The sequence below is a fragment of the Hypanus sabinus genome, chromosome 24 (assembly GCF_030144855.1).
Source record: "Hypanus sabinus isolate sHypSab1 chromosome 24, sHypSab1.hap1, whole genome shotgun sequence".
Lineage (NCBI taxonomy): Eukaryota > Metazoa > Chordata > Chondrichthyes > Myliobatiformes > Dasyatidae > Hypanus > Hypanus sabinus.
This window is the reverse complement of record NC_082729.1, coordinates 32,669,772-32,690,473: the sequence shown is the minus strand read 5'-3', so window position 1 is coordinate 32,690,473 and position 20,702 is coordinate 32,669,772. Positions and strand designations below refer to the sequence as shown.

At 56.6% G+C, this 20,702-nt stretch overlaps 1 protein-coding gene across 1 annotated transcript in view; it reads left to right on the top strand.

Moving 5' to 3' along the window:
* Positions 1-20,702, top strand: part of ptpn18 (protein tyrosine phosphatase non-receptor type 18) — a 60,647-nt gene that overhangs the window by 26,549 nt on the left and 13,396 nt on the right. Inside the window, 8 exon segments of the mRNA XM_059949561.1 lie at positions 848-886; positions 1,696-1,764; positions 2,182-2,244; positions 5,155-5,297; positions 6,676-6,742; positions 9,182-9,259; positions 19,997-20,083; positions 20,589-20,662. Of these exon segments, the coding sequence (XP_059805544.1) occupies positions 848-886; positions 1,696-1,764; positions 2,182-2,244; positions 5,155-5,297; positions 6,676-6,742; positions 9,182-9,259; positions 19,997-20,083; positions 20,589-20,662 (620 nt within the window).

The following is a 20,702-nucleotide window of genomic DNA, read 5'->3' as shown; positions in this document are numbered from 1 at the left end:
TATCTCCAATAAATATCACCCCTCTTCTCTCTGATGTTTGGCATCTCTCTTGTCTCCACCACATTATTGACCTTTGCCCTATAACCTTTCACCAACATATGATGATTTCTTTGGACCCCTGAACTTCTCCACATACATGTAATGCCCCCTCCCCTCCCTCTAATGCCCTGTTCCCACCCCCCCCAATGCCCGATCCCCTCCACTCTAACCCTACTTCCTTCCCTCTAACCTCACAAACCTCCCTCTAACCCCCATTCCCCCTCCCTCTGCCCCCATTCCCCTCCCTCTGCCCCATTCCCCCTCCCTCTAACACCCTATCCCCTCTCTCTAACACCACATCCCCTCCCTCTAACACCCCATCCCCTCCCTCTAACACCCCGTCCCCTCCCTCTAACACGCTGTCCCCTCCCTCTAACACGCTGTCCCCTCCCTCTAGCCCCCATCGCCCTCCCTCTAACCCCATAATCCTCCCTCTAACACACTAAACCGTCCCTCTGACCCCACAATCCTCCCTCTAGCCCCATTCCCCTCCCTCAAACCCCCTATCTCCCTCAAAACCCCTGTCCCCTCTCTCTAACTGCTTTCCCCTCTCTCTAAATCCACTACTCTCCCTCTAAATCCACTACCCTCCCTCTAAATCCACTACCCTCCCTCTAAATCCACTACCCTCCCTCTAACACACACTTCCCTCCCTCTAATACAATGCCCGCTCTCCCCCAACAGCCTCTACTCTCTAATGCCCCTTCTCTCCTATCCTCTCTCTGACTTGGGATTCAAAAGTCATGGGGCAGGGGGCCGAGAGGGGGATGGTGCTGACTGGTTGTCGACCCCTGTCCTTATGTTTCAGATCATCGTCATGGCGTGCAGGGAAGTGGAAATGGGCAAGGTAGGTTGGTGGGGAAGGAATGAGGGGCAGATTGTGTTGCCTTAGTTCTGGGTTTATCTCTGAGTGATGGGACGGTGTGGAGGGAGATTCACTCTGTGTCTGACCCCGGGAGTGTGTGATGGGACGGTGTGGAGGGAGCTTCACTCTGTGTCTGACCCCGGGAGTGTGTGATGGGACGGTGTGGAGGGAGCTTCACTCTGTGTCTGACCCCGGGAGTGTGTGATGGGACGGTGTGGAGTGAGCTTCACCCTGTGTCTGACCCCAGGAGTGTGATGGGACGGTGTGGAGGGTTTCACTCTGTGTCTGACCCCGGGAGTGTGCGATGGGACGGTGTGGAGGGAGCTTCACTCTGTGTCTGACCCTGGGAGTGTGTGATGGGACGGTGTGGAAGGAGCTTCACTCTGTGTCTGACCCCGGGAGTGTGTGATGGGACGGTGTGGAGGGAGATTCACTCTGTGTCTGACCCCGGGAGTGTGTGATGGGACGGTGTGGAGGGAGCTTCACTCTGTGTCTGACCCCGGGAGTGTGTGATGGGACGGTGTGGAGGGAGCTTCACTCTGTGTCTGACCCCGGGAGTGTGTGATGGGACGGTGTGGAGGGAGCTTCACTCTGTGTCTGACCCCGGGAGTGTGTGATGGGACAGTGTGGAGGGAGATTCACTCTGTGTCTGACCCCGGGAGTGTGTGATGGGACGGTGTGGAGGGAGATTCACTCTGTGTCTGACCCCGGGGAGTTTCTATCTTTCCAATCTCTGCTTTCCCCCTTTTTCTCTTTACTTATCCCTCTCAAAATCTCTCCGTTCTTTGCAGAGAAAGTGTGAACGTTACTGGGCAACGGATCAGGAACCTGCGACCTTTGGTCCTTTCATCATCACTAATGTGAGTCTTGGGCACAGAATTGGAGAGTGTGGAGGGGGCTGTATTTTCCATCTCCCACTCTTTCCCTCTACCTACCCCCTCTCTTTATTCTTCTCTCTTTCTTTACCAGTGTGTGTGTCTCTCCCTTCCCATCTCTATCTCTTTCTCTGTCTTCCTCCCTCTCTTCCATCATCCCTCTATCCATATGTCCCTCCCACTCCCTTTCACCAGCTCTTCCCCCTCAGTCTCTTAACCTGTCCATCCCTCCTTTTAGCCAGTTATCTCTCCCCCCTTTCTCTCTGTTTCGCTCTCGTACATTCTCTCTCTCTCTCCCTCTCCCACCATCTCTTTACCCTTTGCCCTCTCCCTCCCACCTCCGCTCTCCTTGCCTCTGGCCGTCCTGCATTAACCTAGCACCGGGTCTCGCTCTGCCTGCAGGTAGCTGAGGAGCCTCTGGGCAATGATATGAACATCCGTACCCTGTCTGTCAACCTGCTTGGGGTAAGTCAACAGGACAACCATGACATCAATGAATTGTATGCAAGGGATGCTGCTAATCCAGAGTAACAAAAAAAACAAAATGCTGGAGGAATTCAGCAGCTCAGACAGCTTCTACGGAGGGGACTAGACAGTGGATGTTTCAGTCTGGGTCCTGACAAAGTGTCTCAGTCTGAAACGTTGATTGTTTGTTCCTTTCTATAGATGCTGCCTGACCCGCGTACCTTAAATTTCAAAGGTTTAAAGGTCCAAGAGAAACATATACAATATACATCCTGAAATGTACATGGTAACTGGTAGGGCATTGAAGAATGCAGTAGAACAGAGAGATCTAGGAATAATGGTGCATAGTTCCCTGAAGGTGGAATCTCATGTGGATAGGCTGGTGAAGAAAGCTTTTGGTATGCTGGCCTTTATAAATTAGAGCATTGAGTATAGGAGTTGGGATGTAATGTTAAAATTGTACAAGGCATTGGTGAGGCCAAATTTGTATTGTGTACAGTTCTGGTCACCGAATTATAGGAAAGGTGTCAACAAAATAGAGAGAGTACAGAGGAGATTTACTAGAATGTTACCTGGGTTTCCGCACCTAAGTTACAGAGAAAGGTTGAACAAGTTAGGTCTTTATCCTTTGGAGCAAAGAAAGTTGAGGGAGGACTTGATAGAGGTATTTAAAATTATGAGGGAGGGAGATAGAGTTGACGTGGATATGCTTTTTCCATTGAGAGTAGGGGAGATTCAAACAAGAGGACATGAGTTGAGAGTTAGGGGGCAAAAGTTTAAGGGTAACACGAGGGGGAACTTCTTTACTCAGAGAGTGGTAGCTGTGTGGAACGGGCTTCCAGTAGAAGTGATAGAGGCAGGTTCGAGGCCATTTAAGGTAAAATTGGATAGGTATATGGGCAGGAAAGGAATGGAGGGTTATTGACTGAGTGCAGGTAGGTGCGACTAGGTAAGAGTAAGCGTTCGGCACGGACTAGAAGTGCCAAGATGGCCTGTTTCCGTGCTGTAATTGTTATATGGTTATACGGTTTTAAATGCTTTTTTTTTCACAAACATCCACAAAAACAGAGAAGTGCCCCAAAGAATGAACTACATTTAAACGTCAGAACCCCAAAGTCCTCCCCCGTTACCCCCTCCTGTGCATAAGTGGCAACGGGCAACAATCCCCCTTTCCCCCACCGGCAAAAAAAGGCGCATCGGTACCGTCACCGAGCCCAAGCGCGTACTGAGTGATGGCAAAAACACAGACCAAGGTTACCCCAAAGGCTTCGCATTTCATCCGACATTTGAGAAACCACAGGCTCTCTCTCTCTCTCTCTCTCTCTCTCTCTCCCCTCTCCCTAATAAGGGAGAGCGAGGTGTCTCCCCATTTTCGCAGTGAGTGGGAGACATATAGCAACAACCTGCTGGTTTACGGTGTTAAAAGTCCGCTTTGTCGCTTTTTTTCTAGCTCTGTGTCGGAAGATCGCAAAGACCTCGGGTCTTCGGGCCCACAGCGAAAGATTTTCCAGCCTCCCCCAATGACACACGGGTCTCCTGACGTGGCACCGACCCGTCTCCAGAGCCCCGAGATCTCAGGCTTCCAAACACGAGCGAGACTCTTAGGCCAAACTCTTGGCATGTCGAATGACGGCCAGAAACCCCGAGAATGGGTCCCATTCCCGCAAAGAGCAGAAGCCCGTGTTTCTCCATGTACTCCTGTGCCTCCTGCCTGGGGAGAAAAGCTTCCCCTGGATTCGGAGGTCCTCGTGCCGGGCCGCAGCTTCAAGAAGTGAGCTCGTCCCAGATGGTTGGGGGGGGGGGGGGGGTCCCTGATAATGGACGTCACCTTCCTAAGATGTTGTCCCAATATGGTGGGGAGATCTGTACGCGATGGGATCGGCTGCTTCCCACCGTTTTGTGGAGCGTCTCGTGCCCCAGTACACCGGACTTCCCACACTGGGCTGAAGTGCAGCCACTCAGAATTCCCTCCAAGGTATGCCGATTGAAGTTTGTCGGAGTCTTCAGCGACGTACGAACCTCTCTAAACTTCTGAGAAAACAGGGCTTTCTTTGTGGTTGCATATTTATAACCCTATAACAATTCCATCTCGGCCCCTCTAGTCCGTGCCGAATTTGTTGGGTCCAGGGTGGCTTTACTCAGAGCGTTGAAGTAGAACAAGGCAGAATAGACAATATAGAGTAACAGCCACAGAGAATGTGCTGTACGGGCAGGCAATAAGCTGCAGGGACCACAACGAGGCCAGAAATCCATCTTATCCCTTCAAGAGTCTGATAACACCAGGGTTGGATCCGTCCTTGGGCCTGGTGGGATGTGCTTCCAGGCTTTTGTATTTTCAGCCTGATGGGAGAGGGGAGGAGAGTGGATGTCTGGGGTGGGTGGGGGTTTATCGAGTGCGCTGGCTGCTGGACTGAAGTGCAGACAGAGGGGAGGCTGGTTTCCGCGCGTGCCCACAACTCCCTGCGGTTTCTTCCAGTCACAGGCAGAACGGTTGCTGTAACCGACCCGTGACGCATCCAGACTGGATTCTTTCTGCGGTTCGTTCGCTCGTATGACGCGGGCGATCGATTGTTCTTGGCAAATTTTTCATCGCTGCCTTCTTGTCAGCCTGGCATCGGTGGCCACACAGCCGGGACGTGATAAGCACCCAGAAGTATTCGGGGAACTAGATCTTTGCCATCTGGTGTTACTGTTTGTGCCCACGGCTCACCCCTTGGCCCCCATCCCATGGACGCGTCGGTTCGAAAACTGGATCAAGTTTAATATGTTTGTTAATAGTCTTCCGTTGAGAACCAAGCTTCTAAGAATTCCCTTGATTTCTCGCTTTGTGCTTCTGCCAGGTTGTTTGTAGTTTTCCCGACACACTTGTGAACTTCTCGGGTTCACGTATCGCTCCTCCTTTCCTTGCAGGAGACGAGGACGGTGTTGCAGTTCCAGTACCTGGCCTGGCCCGACCACGGCATTCCAGATGATGTTCACGGGCTCCTGCAGATGATTGAGCTGATTCACCAGCGGTGGGACGAGGCACGGGGTCTCATCTGCGTGCACTGCAGGTAGGAAGTGAGCGAGGGAGGGAGGGGCGGTGGGGGGGGGGGTTATCCTACCCCTTCCCAGAAATGGACCATTCCCCCCCTCCAGGGTCACGGGACAGCGACCAAACTGCAGCTCAGTAGATGGAAAAAGTTCCACTCTGTAATGAGGTATGGGATCCAAGGAGATCTTGCTTTGTGGATCCAGAACTGGCTTGCCCAAAGGGGGCAAAGAGTGGTTGTGGATAGTGGAGGAGGTCACCACAGAGGACGGTGGCCAGTGGTGGTCCACAGGGATCTGTTCCGGGACCCCTCCTCTTTGTGATTTTTATAAATGACCTGGATGAAGAAGTAGAAGGATGGGTTAGTAAATTTGCTGATGACACAAAGGTTGGAGGTGTTGTGGATAGTGTGGAGGGCTGTCAGAGGTTACAACAGGACATCGATAGGATGCAAAACTGGGCTGAGAAGTGGCAGATGGACTTCAACCCAGATAAGTGAGAAGTGATTCATTTTGGTAGGTCAAATTTGAAGACAGGATGTAATATTAATGGTAAGACTCTTGGCAGTGTGGAGGATCAGAGAGATCTTGGGGTCTGTGTCTTTAGGACCACTCAAAGATGCTGCGCAGGTTGTTAAGAAGGTGTATAGTGTGTTGGCCTTCATCAACTATGGAACTGAGTTCAAGAGCTGTGAGATGATGTTACAGCTATATAAGACCTTAGTTAGACCCCACTTGTATTGTGTTCAGTTCTGGTCACCTCACTACAGGAAGGATGTGGAAACCATAGAAAGGGTGCAGAGGAGATTTACAAGGATTGGGGAGCGTGCCTCATGAGAATAGGTTGAGTGAACTCGGCCGTTTCTCCTTTGAGCGACGGAGGATGAGGGGTGACCTGATAGAGGTGTATAAGATGACAGGTGTTGATCGTGTGGATAGTCAGAGGCTTTTGCCCAGGCTGAAAAGGCTAACGCGAGGGGGCAAAGTTTTAAGGTGCTTCAAAGTCGGTACAAGGGAATGTTGGGTAAGTTTTTTACACAGGAGTGGGGGTGCGTGGAATGCACTGTCAGTGGTGGCGGTGGGGGGGGGTGGATACAGTAGAGTCTTTTAGGAGTACGTGGAGTTTAGAAAACCAGAAATTCCCTACCACATAGCCCTCAATGCTGCAGATTTCTATGTACTTATGAGTCCCAGCGAGGCTGCGTTCACCGTCCCGTGAGATTGTGGAGCAATGTTCTGAACCTGGGGTTCATACAGATGGCAAGGGAGGGGGGGTGTTTCACTGAGACGGGGGGGGGGGGAGTTGTAGGGGAGGGGAGGAGTCACAGAGACAGGGAGGGGTGTAGGGGAGGGTATGTGCTTAAGGTTGCTCTTTGCCCTGAGTGTGTGTCTGCGTCTCAGTGCAGGCTGTGGGCGGACCGGAGTGATCTGCACGGTGGATTACGTCCGCGACCTGTTGCTGAACCAGGTGAGGCGTCGCCGTCGGGAAACCGTCCTAACGCTGGGCTCGGTGCCCTTTCCTGGCCATTCCGTCCCCGCACACCCCCTCCCCCCCCACTCGGCCCATCGTTCCTCCCATCCAGCGACGCGGTGCGTGGTGCCTCTGCAGGGTCGGCTGCAACCGATCCACCGTGTCTGTGCTGAGCACCGGGCCGAATCCAACCAAACTACCTCTGCCTGCCTTCACGAGTCTGCCAAAGAGCCTCCTCGTATCCTCCCTGGCACCTCCTTCCGGGCACCCCCCTCTCTGAGTAAAGCAGACATCCCACCTCCCAAAGCTGCGGGAGTCTCCCGCATATTGATAGCAGCTCCCTGACACCTGCTAATTATATACAATATCCCAGAAATCGATTTTTTTGAGAGGGAGAGAGAGGGGGAGCGAGGGAGGGAGAGAGAGAGAGAGAGAGAGGGAGGGAGAGGGAGAGAGAGAGAGAAAAAAAATCCCGATTGGTCTCTCTTTGTGCTAAGTCGACCTATCAGTTTTCTCTGTGGGCGGGCTTTACAGTCGACCTCTCTCTCTCTCTCCCTTTCATTGTCCGTCAGTTCAGTTTAGTGTCCTGCAGCGCCATGGCAGAGTGTTTCAAAAACAGAAAATATAAAACGCACTTCACCCCAGACTACGCTAAAGTGCACCCCTGCCTAACAGGGGTCAGAAACAATGACGGTGTTGCTCGCTGCACTGTTTGCAACAGTGACTTTTCTATTGCCCACGGTGTTTAACAGATGTCATTCGTTCACTAGCACAGCTAACGTTATTTAACCTAGCTGGCTAGCTGCTAAGGAGCTACTCTGTTGATGTCCTGCGTGATGAGGCCAAACTCCCTGTATTACAACTTGCTTAAAGTTGTAATAGAATTAAAAAAACAACCCCATGGTAATATAAGTACATACTTTAATGTCACATTTTCTGCTTAAGACAATATAATAACGATACACCTTATGCTTTTATTTCTTTTAGGGACCGTGGGGGGGGGGGGTGGATATGGGGATGCAGGGGTCAGGAGTGGTGGTACTACCTCCCTGAAATGAGTTTTTGCAGGGTGGGATGTCCGGTAAAGTAAAAACTTGGCCCTGCGCACCTCCTTCAAACTCCTTTAGCATCAACTTATGCTGTCTGGCAGTAAACATTCCCATCTTGATGACTGATTGTGAATGTCTCTCATCATCTTTTAAACCTCCTTATCAGGGCTCCCCTCAGAGAAAATGACCCAAGTTTCCCTAAAACAACCCAAATCCCCTTACAGCTCACACCCTCTGGTCATGGTGAATACCTTGTGCACCCTCTCCAAATGCCCCCCACACCTCCTGTAAAGGGGGCAACCGCAATTGAACGCAGGCCCCCAAGTGCGGCCGAACCAGAGTTTTAAGCAGTTCTCTGGTTCCATCCACCTGTCGTCCTTCACCTTGCCCTTGGCCCACCCATCGCCGACAGGGCCCTGCCTTGGCCCTCCCACATTGGCACATCCCTCGGGACTCTCGCCAAGTTTTGTCGACGCGCTGCAGAAAGCAGGTACCGCGGCGCGGCCCGCCCATGACCTGGAGAAACCGCAGAGAGCGGCAGACAGGCTCAGCACATCACGGAAACCAGCCTCCCCTCCGCGGACTCTGCCTCAGCATAGTCAAAGACCCCCACCCACCCCAGATATTCTCCCCTCTCCCCCCTCCCATTGGGCAAAAGATACAAAATGCTGAAAGCCCGTCCCATCGGGCTCAGGGACGGCTTCTACCCCGTTGCTATCAGTCTACTTCATTACTTTGATCAGCTCTCCCCCTCAGTCCCTGTCGCCCCAAGAAAAAGAATCCAACTTCCCCTCAAACGATCCAACTTCCCGATAGCTCACGTCCTCTAATCCAGCCAGCACCCTGGTGAACCCCATTCTTCACCCTCTCCAAAGGCCCCATATCCTCCTCGTATCTCACCAGACACACATCTCAAAGCCCTATCGAGCTCCTCAGAGCCCTCGCGCTGGATCTGCCTGCCCGTGACGCACTCGGCTCGTTAATCCGCGTTCTGTTTGACCGGCTCGATAGCCCGGCCCGTCGGGAAGTAACAGGCAAAAAAGCAGCTCACCCTGCTCTCAGTGCCTGCGACAATCGCAAACCGATGGCCGACCGTCCCCCATCCAGCTGCGGGGCCTCGGCCTGAAACATCCAGGGTTCCTGTCCCACGATAGGTCCCGCACAAGAATCCGGGCTCTCCCAGCAGATTAGTCCCTCGATAGAGTGCCTCTCACTATCTCTCTGTATTGCCCTCTCTCTTTCTCCCCTTGTTTGCCTCTCTCCCCCCAATCTCCCCCTCTTCCCCCCCACTTCCTTCCACACCTTCTCGTTCACTCCCTCTCCTTCACACCCCGTTCCCTCTCTCCCCCCGCGTCTCACCACCCCGTTTTCTCTCCCTCGCACACAGCTGGTCAGCGAGGAGTTCACTATTCTGGACATTGTCCGCGAGATGAGGCGACAGAGACCAGCGGCAGTGCAGACTAAGGTGAGACGTCACAAGGTTATTGGCACCCCAGGGATCGTCAGACCCCCAAACCCCTCTGAAAGTCTTTCGTCACAGTCTGGTTCCCGACCAGCACAGTCATCACCAAAGTACCCACTAAACCCCACACCGACCCCTGAGGTCCCTGTCCCGTCACACACTCTTGGGGTCACATAGTGAAACGCCCTCCACACCGTCCCATCACTCACTCCCAGGGTCAGACACAGAGTGAAACGCCCTCCGCACCGTCCCATCACTCACTCCCGGGGTCAGACACCGTCCCTCCACTCACTCCCGGGGTCAGACAGAGAGTGAAACGCCCTCCGCACCGTCCCATCACACACTCCCGGGGTCAGACACATAGTGAATCTCCCTCCGCACTGTCCCATCACTCACTCCCGGGGTCAGACACCGTCCCTCCACTCACTCCCGGGGTCAGACACAGACTGAAACGCCCTCCGCACCGTCCCATCACGCACTCCCGGGGTCAGACACCGTCCCTCCACTCACTCCCGGGGTCAGACACAGAGTGAAACGCAATCCGCACCGTCCCTCCACTCACTCCCGGGGCAGACACAGAGTGAAACGCCCTCCACACTGTCCCTTCACACACTCCCGGGGTCAGACACAGAGTGAAACTCCCTCCACACCGTCCCATCACCCACTCCCGGGGTCAGACACAGAGTGAAACCCCCTCCACACCGTCCCATCACACACTCCCGGGGTCAGACACAGAGTGAAGCTCCCTCCACACCATCCCATCACACACTCCCGGGGTCAGACACAGAGTCAAACTCGCTCCACACCGTCCCATCACACACTCCCGGGTCAGACGCAGAGTGAAGCTCCTTCCACACTGTCCCATCACCCACTCCCGGGGTCAGACACAGAGTGAAACCCCCTCCTCAACGTCCCATCACTCACTCCCGGGGTCAGACACAGAGTGAAACCCCCTCCACACCGTCCCATCACACACTCCCGGGGTCAGACACAGAGTGAAACTCCCTCCACACCGTCCCATCACACACTCCCGGGGTCAGACACAGAGTGAAACTCCCTCCACACCGTCCCATCACACACTCCCGGGGTCAGACACAGAGTGAAACCCCCTCCACACCGTCCCATCACACACTCCCGGGGTCAGACACATAGTGAATCTCCCTCCGCACTGTCCCATCACTCACTCCCGGGGTCAGACACCGTCCCTCCACTCACTCCCGGGGTCAGACACAGAGTGAAACTCCCTCCACACCGTCCCATCACACACTCCCGGGGCCAGACGCAGAGTGAAACTCCCTCCACTCCGTCCCATCACTCACTCCCGGGGTCAGTCACAGAGTGAAACCCCCTCCACACCGTCCCATCACACACTCCCGGGGTCAGACACCGTCCCTCCACTCACTCCCGGGGTCAGACACAGAGTGAAACGCCCTCCGCACCGTCCCTCCACTCACTCCCGGGGTCAGACACAGAGTGAAACGCCCTCCACACTGTCCCTTCACACACTCCCGGGGTCAGACACAGAGTGAAACTCCCTCCACACCGTCCCATCACCCACTCCCGGGGTCAGACACAGAGTGAAACCCCCTCCACACCGTCCCATCACACACTCCCGGGGTCAGACACAGAGTGAAGCTCCCTCCACACCATCCCATCACACACTCCCGGGGTCAGACACAGAGTCAAACTCGCTCCACACCATCCCATCACACACTCCCGGGGCCAGACGCAGAGTGAAACTCCCTCCACTCCGTCCCATCACACACTCCCGGGTCAGACGCAGAGTGAAGCTCCTTCCACACTGTCCCATCACCCACTCCCGGGGTCAGACACAGAGTGAAACCCCCTCCTCAACGTCCCATCACTCACTCCCGGGGTCAGACACAGAGTGAAACCCCCTCCACACTGTCCCATCACACACTCCCGGGGTCAGACACAGAGTGAAACTCCCTCCACACCGTCCCATCACACACTCCCGGGGTCAGACACAGAGTGAAACTCCCTCCACACCGTCCCATCACACACTCCCGGGGTCAGACACAGAGTGAAGCTCCCTCCACACCATCCCATCACACACTCCCGGGGTCAGACACAGAGTGAAACTCCCTCCACACCGTCCCATCACACACTCCCGGGGTCAGACACAGAGTGAAACTCCCTCCACACCGTCCCATCACACACTCCCGGGGCCAGACGCAGAGTGAAACTCCCTCCACTCCGTCCCATCACACACTCCCGGGGTCAGACATAGAGTGAAGCTCCCTCCACACTGTCCCATCACACACTCCTGGGGCCAGACGCAGAGTGAAGCTCCCTCCACACTGTCCCATCTCACACTCCCGGGGTCAGACACAGAGTGAATCTCCCTCCACACCATCTCATCACACACTCCCGGGGTCAGGCACAGAGTGAAGCTCCCTCCACACCATTCCATCACTCACTCCCGGGGTCAGACACAGAGTGAAACTCCCTCCACACCGTCCCATCACCCACTCCCGAGGTCAGACACAGAGTGAAACCCCCTCCTCAACGTCCCATCACTCACTCCCAGGGTCAGACACAGAGTGAAACCCCCTCCACACCGTCCCATCACACACTCCCGGGGTCAGACACATAGTGAATCTCCCTCCGCACTGTCCCATCACTCACTCCCGGGGTCAGACACCATCCCTCCACTCACTCCCGGGGTCAGACACAGAGTGAAACGCCCTCCGCACCGTCCCATCACACACTCCCGGGGTCAGACACAGAGTGAAACGCCCTCCGCACCGTCCCTCCACTCACTCCCGGGGTCAGACACAGAGTGAAACGCCCTCCACACTGTCCCTTCACACACTCCCAGGGTCAGACACAGAGTGAAGCTCCCTCCACACCATCCCATCACACACTCCCGGGGTCAGACACAGAGTGAAACTCCCTCCACACTGTCCCATCACCCACTCCCGGGGTCAGACACAGAGTGAAACCCCCTCCTCAATGTCACATCACTCACTCCCGGGGTCAGACACAGAGTGAAACCCCCTCCACACCGTCCCATCACACACTCCCGGGGTCAGACACAGAGTGAAGCTCCCTCCACACCATCCCATCACACACTCCCGGGGTCAGACACAGAGTGAAACTCCCTCCACACCGTCCCATCACACACTCCCGGGGCCAGACGCAGAGTGAAACTCCCTCCACTCCGTCCCATCACACACTCCTGGGGTCAGACATAGAGTGAAGCTCCCTCCACACTGTCCCATCACACACTCCTGGGGCCAGACGCAGAGTGAAGCTCCCTCCACACTGTCCCATCTCACACTCCCGGGGTCAGACACAGAGTGAATCTCCCTCCACACCATCTCATCACACACTCCCGGGGTCAGGCACAGAGTGAAGCTCCCTCCACACCATTCCATCACTCACTCCCGGGGTCAGACACAGAGTGAAACCCCCTCCACACCGTCCCATCACACACTCCCGGGGTCAGACACATAGTGAATCTCCCTCCGCACTGTCCCATCACTCACTCCCGGGGTCAGACACCGTCCCTCCACTCACTCCCGGGGTCAGACACAGAGTGAAACGCCCTCCGCACCGTCCCTCCACTCACTCCCGGGGTCAGACACAGAGTGAAATGCCCTCCACACTGTCCCTTCACACACTCCCGGGGTCAGACACAGAGTGAAACTCCCTCCACACCATTCCATCACTCACTCCCGGGGTCAGACACAGAGTGAAACTCCCTCCACTCTGTCCCATCACACACTCCTGGGGCCAGACGCAGAGTGAAGCTCCCTCCACACTGTCCCATCTCACACTCCCGGGGTCAGACACAGAGTGAATCTCCCTCCACACCATCTCATCACACACTCCCGGGGTCAGGCACAGAGTGAAGCTCCCTCCACACCTTTCCATCACTCACTCCCGGGGTCAGACACAGAGTGAAACTCCCTCCACACCGTCCCATCACCCACTCCCGGGGTCAGACACAAAGTGAAACCCCCTCCTCAACGTCCCATCACTCACTCCCGGGGTCAGACACAGAGTGAAACGCCCTCCACACTGTCCCTTCACACACTCCCGGGGTCAGACACAGAGTGAAGCTCCCTCCACACCATCCCATCACACACTCCCGGGGTCAGACACAGAGTCAAACTCGCTCCACACCGTCCCATCACACACTCCCGGGTCAGACGCAGAGTGAAGCTCCTTCCACACTGTCCCATCACCCACTCCCGGGGTCAGACACAGAGTGAAACCCCCTCCTCAACGTCCCATCACTCACTCCCGGGGTCAGACACAGAGTGAAACCCCCTCCACACCGTCCCATCACACACTCCCGGGGTCAGACACAGAGTGAAACTCCCTCCACACCGTCCCATCACACACTCCCGGGGTCAGACACAGAGTGAAACCCCCTCCACACCGTCCCATCACACACTCCCGGGGTCAGACACATAGTGAATCTCCCTCCGCACTGTCCCATCACTCACTCCCGGGGTCAGACACCGTCCCTCCACTCACTCCCGGGGTCAGACACAGAGTGAAACTCCCTCCACACCGTCCCATCACACACTCCCGGGGCCAGACGCAGAGTGAAACTCCCTCCACTCCGTCCCATCACTCACTCCCGGGGTCAGTCACAGAGTGAAACCCCCTCCACACCGTCCCATCACACACTCCCGGGGTCAGACACCGTCCCTCCACTCACTCCCGGGGTCAGACACAGAGTGAAACGCCCTCCGCACCGTCCCTCCACTCACTCCCGGGGTCAGACACAGAGTGAAACGCCCTCCACACTGTCCCTTCACACACTCCCGGGGTCAGACACAGAGTGAAACTCCCTCCACACCGTCCCATCACCCACTCCCGGGGTCAGACACAGAGTGAAACCCCCTCCACACCGTCCCATCACACACTCCCGGGGTCAGACACAGAGTGAAGCTCCCTCCACACCATCCCATCACACACTCCCGGGGTCAGACACAGAGTCAAACTCGCTCCACACCATCCCATCACACACTCCCGGGGCCAGACGCAGAGTGAAACTCCCTCCACTCCGTCCCATCACACACTCCCGGGTCAGACGCAGAGTGAAGCTCCTTCCACACTGTCCCATCACTCACTCCCGGGGTCAGACACAGAGTGAAACCCCCTCCACACTGTCCCATCACACACTCCCGGGGTCAGACACAGAGTGAAACTCCCTCCACACCGTCCCATCACACACTCCCGGGGTCAGACACAGAGTGAAACTCCCTCCACACCGTCCCATCACACACTCCCGGGGTCAGACACAGAGTGAAGCTCCCTCCACACCATCCCATCACACACTCCCGGGGTCAGACACAGAGTGAAACTCCCTCCACACCGTCCCATCACACACTCCCGGGGTCAGACACAGAGTGAAACTCCCTCCACACCGTCCCATCACACACTCCCGGGGCCAGACGCAGAGTGAAACTCCCTCCACTCCGTCCCATCACACACTCCCGGGGTCAGACATAGAGTGAAGCTCCCTCCACACTGTCCCATCACACACTCCTGGGGCCAGACGCAGAGTGAAGCTCCCTCCACACTGTCCCATCTCACACTCCCGGGGTCAGACACAGAGTGAATCTCCCTCCACACCATCTCATCACACACTCCCGGGGTCAGGCACAGAGTGAAGCTCCCTCCACACCATTCCATCACTCACTCCCGGGGTCAGACACAGAGTGAAACTCCCTCCACACCGTCCCATCACCCACTCCCGAGGTCAGACACAGAGTGAAACCCCCTCCTCAACGTCCCATCACTCACTCCCGGGGTCAGACACAGAGTGAAACCCCCTCCACACCGTCCCATCACACACTCCCGGGGTCAGACACATAGTGAATCTCCCTCCGCACTGTCCCATCACTCACTCCCGGGGTCAGACACCATCCCTCCACTCACTCCCGGGGTCAGACACAGAGTGAAACGCCCTCCGCACCGTCCCATCACACACTCCCGGGGTCAGACACAGAGTGAAACGCCCTCCGCACCGTCCCTCCACTCACTCCCGGGGTCAGACACAGAGTGAAACGCCCTCCACACTGTCCCTTCACACACTCCCAGGGTCAGACACAGAGTGAAGCTCCCTCCACACCATCCCATCACACACTCCCGGGGTCAGACACAGAGTGAAACTCCCTCCACACTGTCCCATCACCCACTCCCGGGGTCAGACACAGAGTGAAACCCCCTCCTCAATGTCACATCACTCACTCCCGGGGTCAGACACAGAGTGAAACCCCCTCCACACCGTCCCATCACACACTCCCGGGGTCAGACACAGAGTGAAGCTCCCTCCACACCATCCCATCACACACTCCCGGGGTCAGACACAGAGTGAAACTCCCTCCACACCGTCCCATCACACACTCCCGGGGCCAGACGCAGAGTGAAACTCCCTCCACTCCGTCCCATCACACACTCCTGGGGTCAGACATAGAGTGAAGCTCCCTCCACACTGTCCCATCACACACTCCTGGGGCCAGACGCAGAGTGAAGCTCCCTCCACACTGTCCCATCTCACACTCCCGGGGTCAGACACAGAGTGAATCTCCCTCCACACCATCTCATCACACACTCCCGGGGTCAGGCACAGAGTGAAGCTCCCTCCACACCATTCCATCACTCACTCCCGGGGTCAGACACAGAGTGAAACCCCCTCCACACCGTCCCATCACACACTCCCGGGGTCAGACACATAGTGAATCTCCCTCCGCACTGTCCCATCACTCACTCCCGGGGTCAGACACCGTCCCTCCACTCACTCCCGGGGTCAGACACAGAGTGAAACGCCCTCCGCACCGTCCCTCCACTCACTCCCGGGGTCAGACACAGAGTGAAATGCCCTCCACACTGTCCCTTCACACACTCCCGGGGTCAGACACAGAGTGAAACTCCCTCCACACCATTCCATCACTCACTCCCGGGGTCAGACACAGAGTGAAACTCCCTCCACTCTGTCCCATCACACACTCCTGGGGCCAGACGCAGAGTGAAGCTCCCTCCACACTGTCCCATCTCACACTCCCGGGGTCAGACACAGAGTGAATCTCCCTCCACACCATCTCATCACACACTCCCGGGGTCAGGCACAGAGTGAAGCTCCCTCCACACCTTTCCATCACTCACTCCCGGGGTCAGACACAGAGTGAAACTCCCTCCACACCGTCCCATCACCCACTCCCGGGGTCAGACACAAAGTGAAACCCCCTCCTCAACGTCCCATCACTCACTCCCGGGGTCAGACACAGAGTGAAACGCCCTCCACACTGTCCCTTCACACACTCACGGGGTCAGACACAGAGTGAAACTCCCTCCACACTGTCCCATCACACACTCCCGGGGTCAGACACAGAGTGAAACTCCCTCCACACCGTCCCATCACCCACTCCCGGGGTCAGACACCGTCCCTCCACTCACTCCCGGGGTCAGACACAGAGTGAAACGCCCTCCGCACCGTCCCATCACACACTCCCGGGGTCAGACACCGTCCCTCCACTCACTCCCGGGGTCAGACACAGAGTGAAACGCCCTCCGCACCGTCCTTCCACTCACTCCCGGGGTCAGACACAGAGTGAAACTCCCTCCACACTGTCCCATCACACACTCCTGGAATCAGACACAGAGTGAAACTCCCTCCACACCATTCCATCACACACTCCCGGGGTCAGACATAGAGTGAAGCTCCCTCCACACTGTCCCATCACACACTCCTGGGGCCAGACGCAGAGTGAAGCTCCCTCCACACTGTCCCATCTCACACTCCCGGGGTCAGACACAGAGTGAATCTCCCTCCACACCATCTCATCACACACTCCCGGGGTCAGGCACAAAGTGAAGCTCCCTCCACACCTTTCCATCACTCACTCCCGGGGTCAGACACAGAGTGAAACTCCCTCCACACCGTCCCATCACCCACTCCCGGGGTCAGACACAGAGTGAAACCCCCTCCTCAACGTCCCATCACTCACTCCCGGGGTCAGACACAGAGTGAAACCCCCTCCACACCGTCCCATCACACACTCCCGGGGTCAGACATAGAGTGAAGCTCCCTCCATACCGTCCCATCACTCGCTCCCGGAGTCAGACACAGAGTGAAGCTCCCTCCACACCGTCCCATCACACACTCCCGGGGTCAGACACAGAGTGAAGCTCCCTCCACACCGTCCCATCACACACTCCCGGAGTGAGACACAGAGTGAAACTCCCTCTGCACCGTCCCATCAGACACTCCTGGGGTCAGACACAGAGTGAATCTCCCTCCAGACCGTCCCATCACACACTCCCGGGGTCAGACACAGAGTGAATCTCCCTCCAGACCATCCCATCACTCACTCCCGGGGTCAGACACAGAGTGAAACTCCCTCCACACCGTCCCAGCACACACTCCCGGGGTCAGACACAGAGTGAAGCTCCCTCCACACTGTCCCATCACACACTCCCGGGGTCAGACACAGAGTGAAACTCCCTCCACACCGTCCCAGCACACACTCCCGGGGTCAGACAGAGTGAAGCTCCCTCCACACTGTCCCATCACACACTCCTGGGGTCAGACACAGAGTGAAGCTCCCTCCACACCGTCCCATCACACACTCCCGGAGTGAGACACAGAGTGAAACTCCCTCTGCACCGTCCCATCAGACACTCCTGGGGTCAGACACAGAGTGAATCTCCCTCCAGACCGTCCCATCACACACTCCCGGGGTCAGACACAGAGTGAATCTCCCTCCAGACCATCCCATCACTCACTCCCGGGGTCAGACACAGAGTGAAACTCCCTCCACACCGTCCCAGCACACACTCCCGGGGTCAGACACAGAGTGAAGCTCCCTCCACACTGTCCCATCACACACTCCCGGGGTCAGACACAGAGTGAAACTCCCTCCACACCGTCCCAGCACACACTCCCGGGGTCAGACAGAGTGAAGCTCCCTCCACACTGTCCCATCACACACTCCTGGGGTCAGACACAGAGTGAAGCTCCCTCCACACCGTCCCATTCACACACTCCCGTGGTCAGACGCAGAGTGAAGCTCCCTCCACACTGTCCCATCACACACTCCTGGGGTCAGACACAGAGTGAAGCTCCCTCTACACTGCCCCAGCACACACTCCCGGGGTCAGACACAGAGTGAAACTCCCTCCACACCGTCCCATCACACACGCCCGGGGTCAGACACAGAGTGAAACTCCCTCCACACTGTCCCATCACACACTGCCGGGGTCAGATACAGAGTGAAGCTCCCTCCACACCGTCTCATCACTCACTCACAGGGTCAGACACAGAGTGCAACTCCCTCCACACCATCCCATCACTCACTCCCGGGGTCAGACACAGAGTGAAACTCCCTCCACACCGTCCCAGCACACACTCCCGGGGTCAGACACAGAGTGAAGCTCCCTCCACACCGTCCCATTCACACACTCCCGGGGTCAGACGCAGAGTGAAGCTCCCTCCACACTGTACCATCACACACTCCTGGGGTCAGACACAGAGTGAAGCTCCCTCCACACCGTCCCATTCACACACTCCCGGGGTCAGACGCAGAGTGAAGCTCCCTCCACACTGTCCCATCACACACTCCTGGGGTCAAACACAGAGTGAAGCTCCCTCTACACTGCCCCATCACACACTCCCGGGGTCAGACACAGAGTGAAACTCCCTCCACACTGTCCCATCACACACTCCCGGGGTCAGACACAGAGTGAAGCTCCCTCCACACCGTCTCATCACTCACTCACAGTGTCAGACACAGAGAGAAACTCCCTCCACACCGTCCCATCACACACTCCCGGGGTCAGACACAGAGTGAAACTCCCTCCACACCGTCCCATCACACACTCACAGGGTCAGACACAGAATGAAACTCCCTCCACACCGTCCCATCACACACTCACAGGGTCAGACACAGAGTGAAACTCCCTCCACACTGTCCCATCACACACTCACAGGGTCAGACACAGAGTGAAACTCCCTCCACACTGTCCCATCACACACTCCTGGGGTCAGACACAGAGTGAAGCTCCCTCCACACCGTCCCATCACACACTCACAGGGTCAAACACAGAGTGAAGCTCCCTCTACACTGCCCCATCACACACTCCCGGGGTCAGACACAGAGTGAAACTCCCTCCACACTGTCTCATCACTCACTCACAGGGTCAGACACAGAGAGAAACTCCCTCCACACCGTCCCATCACACACTCCCGGGGTCAGACACAGAGTGAAACTCCCTCCACACCGTCCCATCACACACTCACAGGGTCAGACACAGAATGAAACTCCCTCCACACTGTCCCATCACACACTCACAGGGTCAGACACAGAGTGAAACTCCCTCCACACCGTCCCATCACACACTCACAGGGTCAGACACAGAGTGAAACTCCCTCCACACTGTCCCATCACACACTCACAGGGTCAGACACAGAGTGAAACTCCCTCCACACTGTCCCATCACACACTCCCGGGGTCAGAGACAGAGTGAGGCTGCGAACTGCGAACTGCGTGGTTTCTTGCATTTGCTGTGTGACAGTTGTCTCGGTTACTGCCGGTGTATCAGCTGGAACTTGGCTCTCTCGTTCTTACGCTGAGCACCCTCCCATCCCACTTCCTCTTTGAAGTCTGCACCGTGCTGTCGAGGTCTCGAGGGTTGTGTGCACTGCGGTTCCGTCACGGCCCACGCTGACCGTCTCCCCCCTCTCCTCCCCACCCTCAGGATCAGTACCACTTCGTCTACCGCATTGTCGCTGAGATGTTCCACAGGCAGCTGGAATCCCGGACCCCCCATTACCAAAACTGGAAGGTGAGGGCCATGGTGGGATGAATTCTGGGAAATTACCGCTTTGGAGACACTGTCACAGCTTCCCCTGGCCTGGGGTGTGCCTGCGTGTCTGTGTGTGGGTGTGTCTGTCTGTGTGTTTGTCTCTGTGTGTGGGTCTGTGTCTGTCTAGGTGTGTTTCTGGTTGTTCCTAGGGACACTGGCCTTGGTGACGTCAATCCCGGCACGGGCCAGATCTTCCCGGTGAATCAGGTGGCAGTTTGTTGGTGTGGGTGCCCGGGCTGTGGATGGCATGGAAGGGGTTAAATTGGCTTGCCAATCACCGACACACAGGAAGCCCTGAACTTCCTCCGCCACAGCCGTCGGCCGCCAGCGTTCGGGGTGGTGGGGGGGGACGCCGTTCGATGCACTGCCCGAGCAGCTCCGCGCGATCTCTCTGTCAACCCCCCGGCCCACACCTTGCCCTCCTCCTCACTCGCCCCTCTCGTGTGTTCTCTCCCCACCTGGCTGCCCACCTCTGGAACGCCAGGCCACTGAGCAGACGCAGCCGGAAGGAAAGCAGCCGGCAGCTTCGAAACCAGCGCTCCTGCCCAAGCCTCGGAGGTGAGGAGGGGGCGGGGTGGCAAGAGCATGGGGGGGGGGA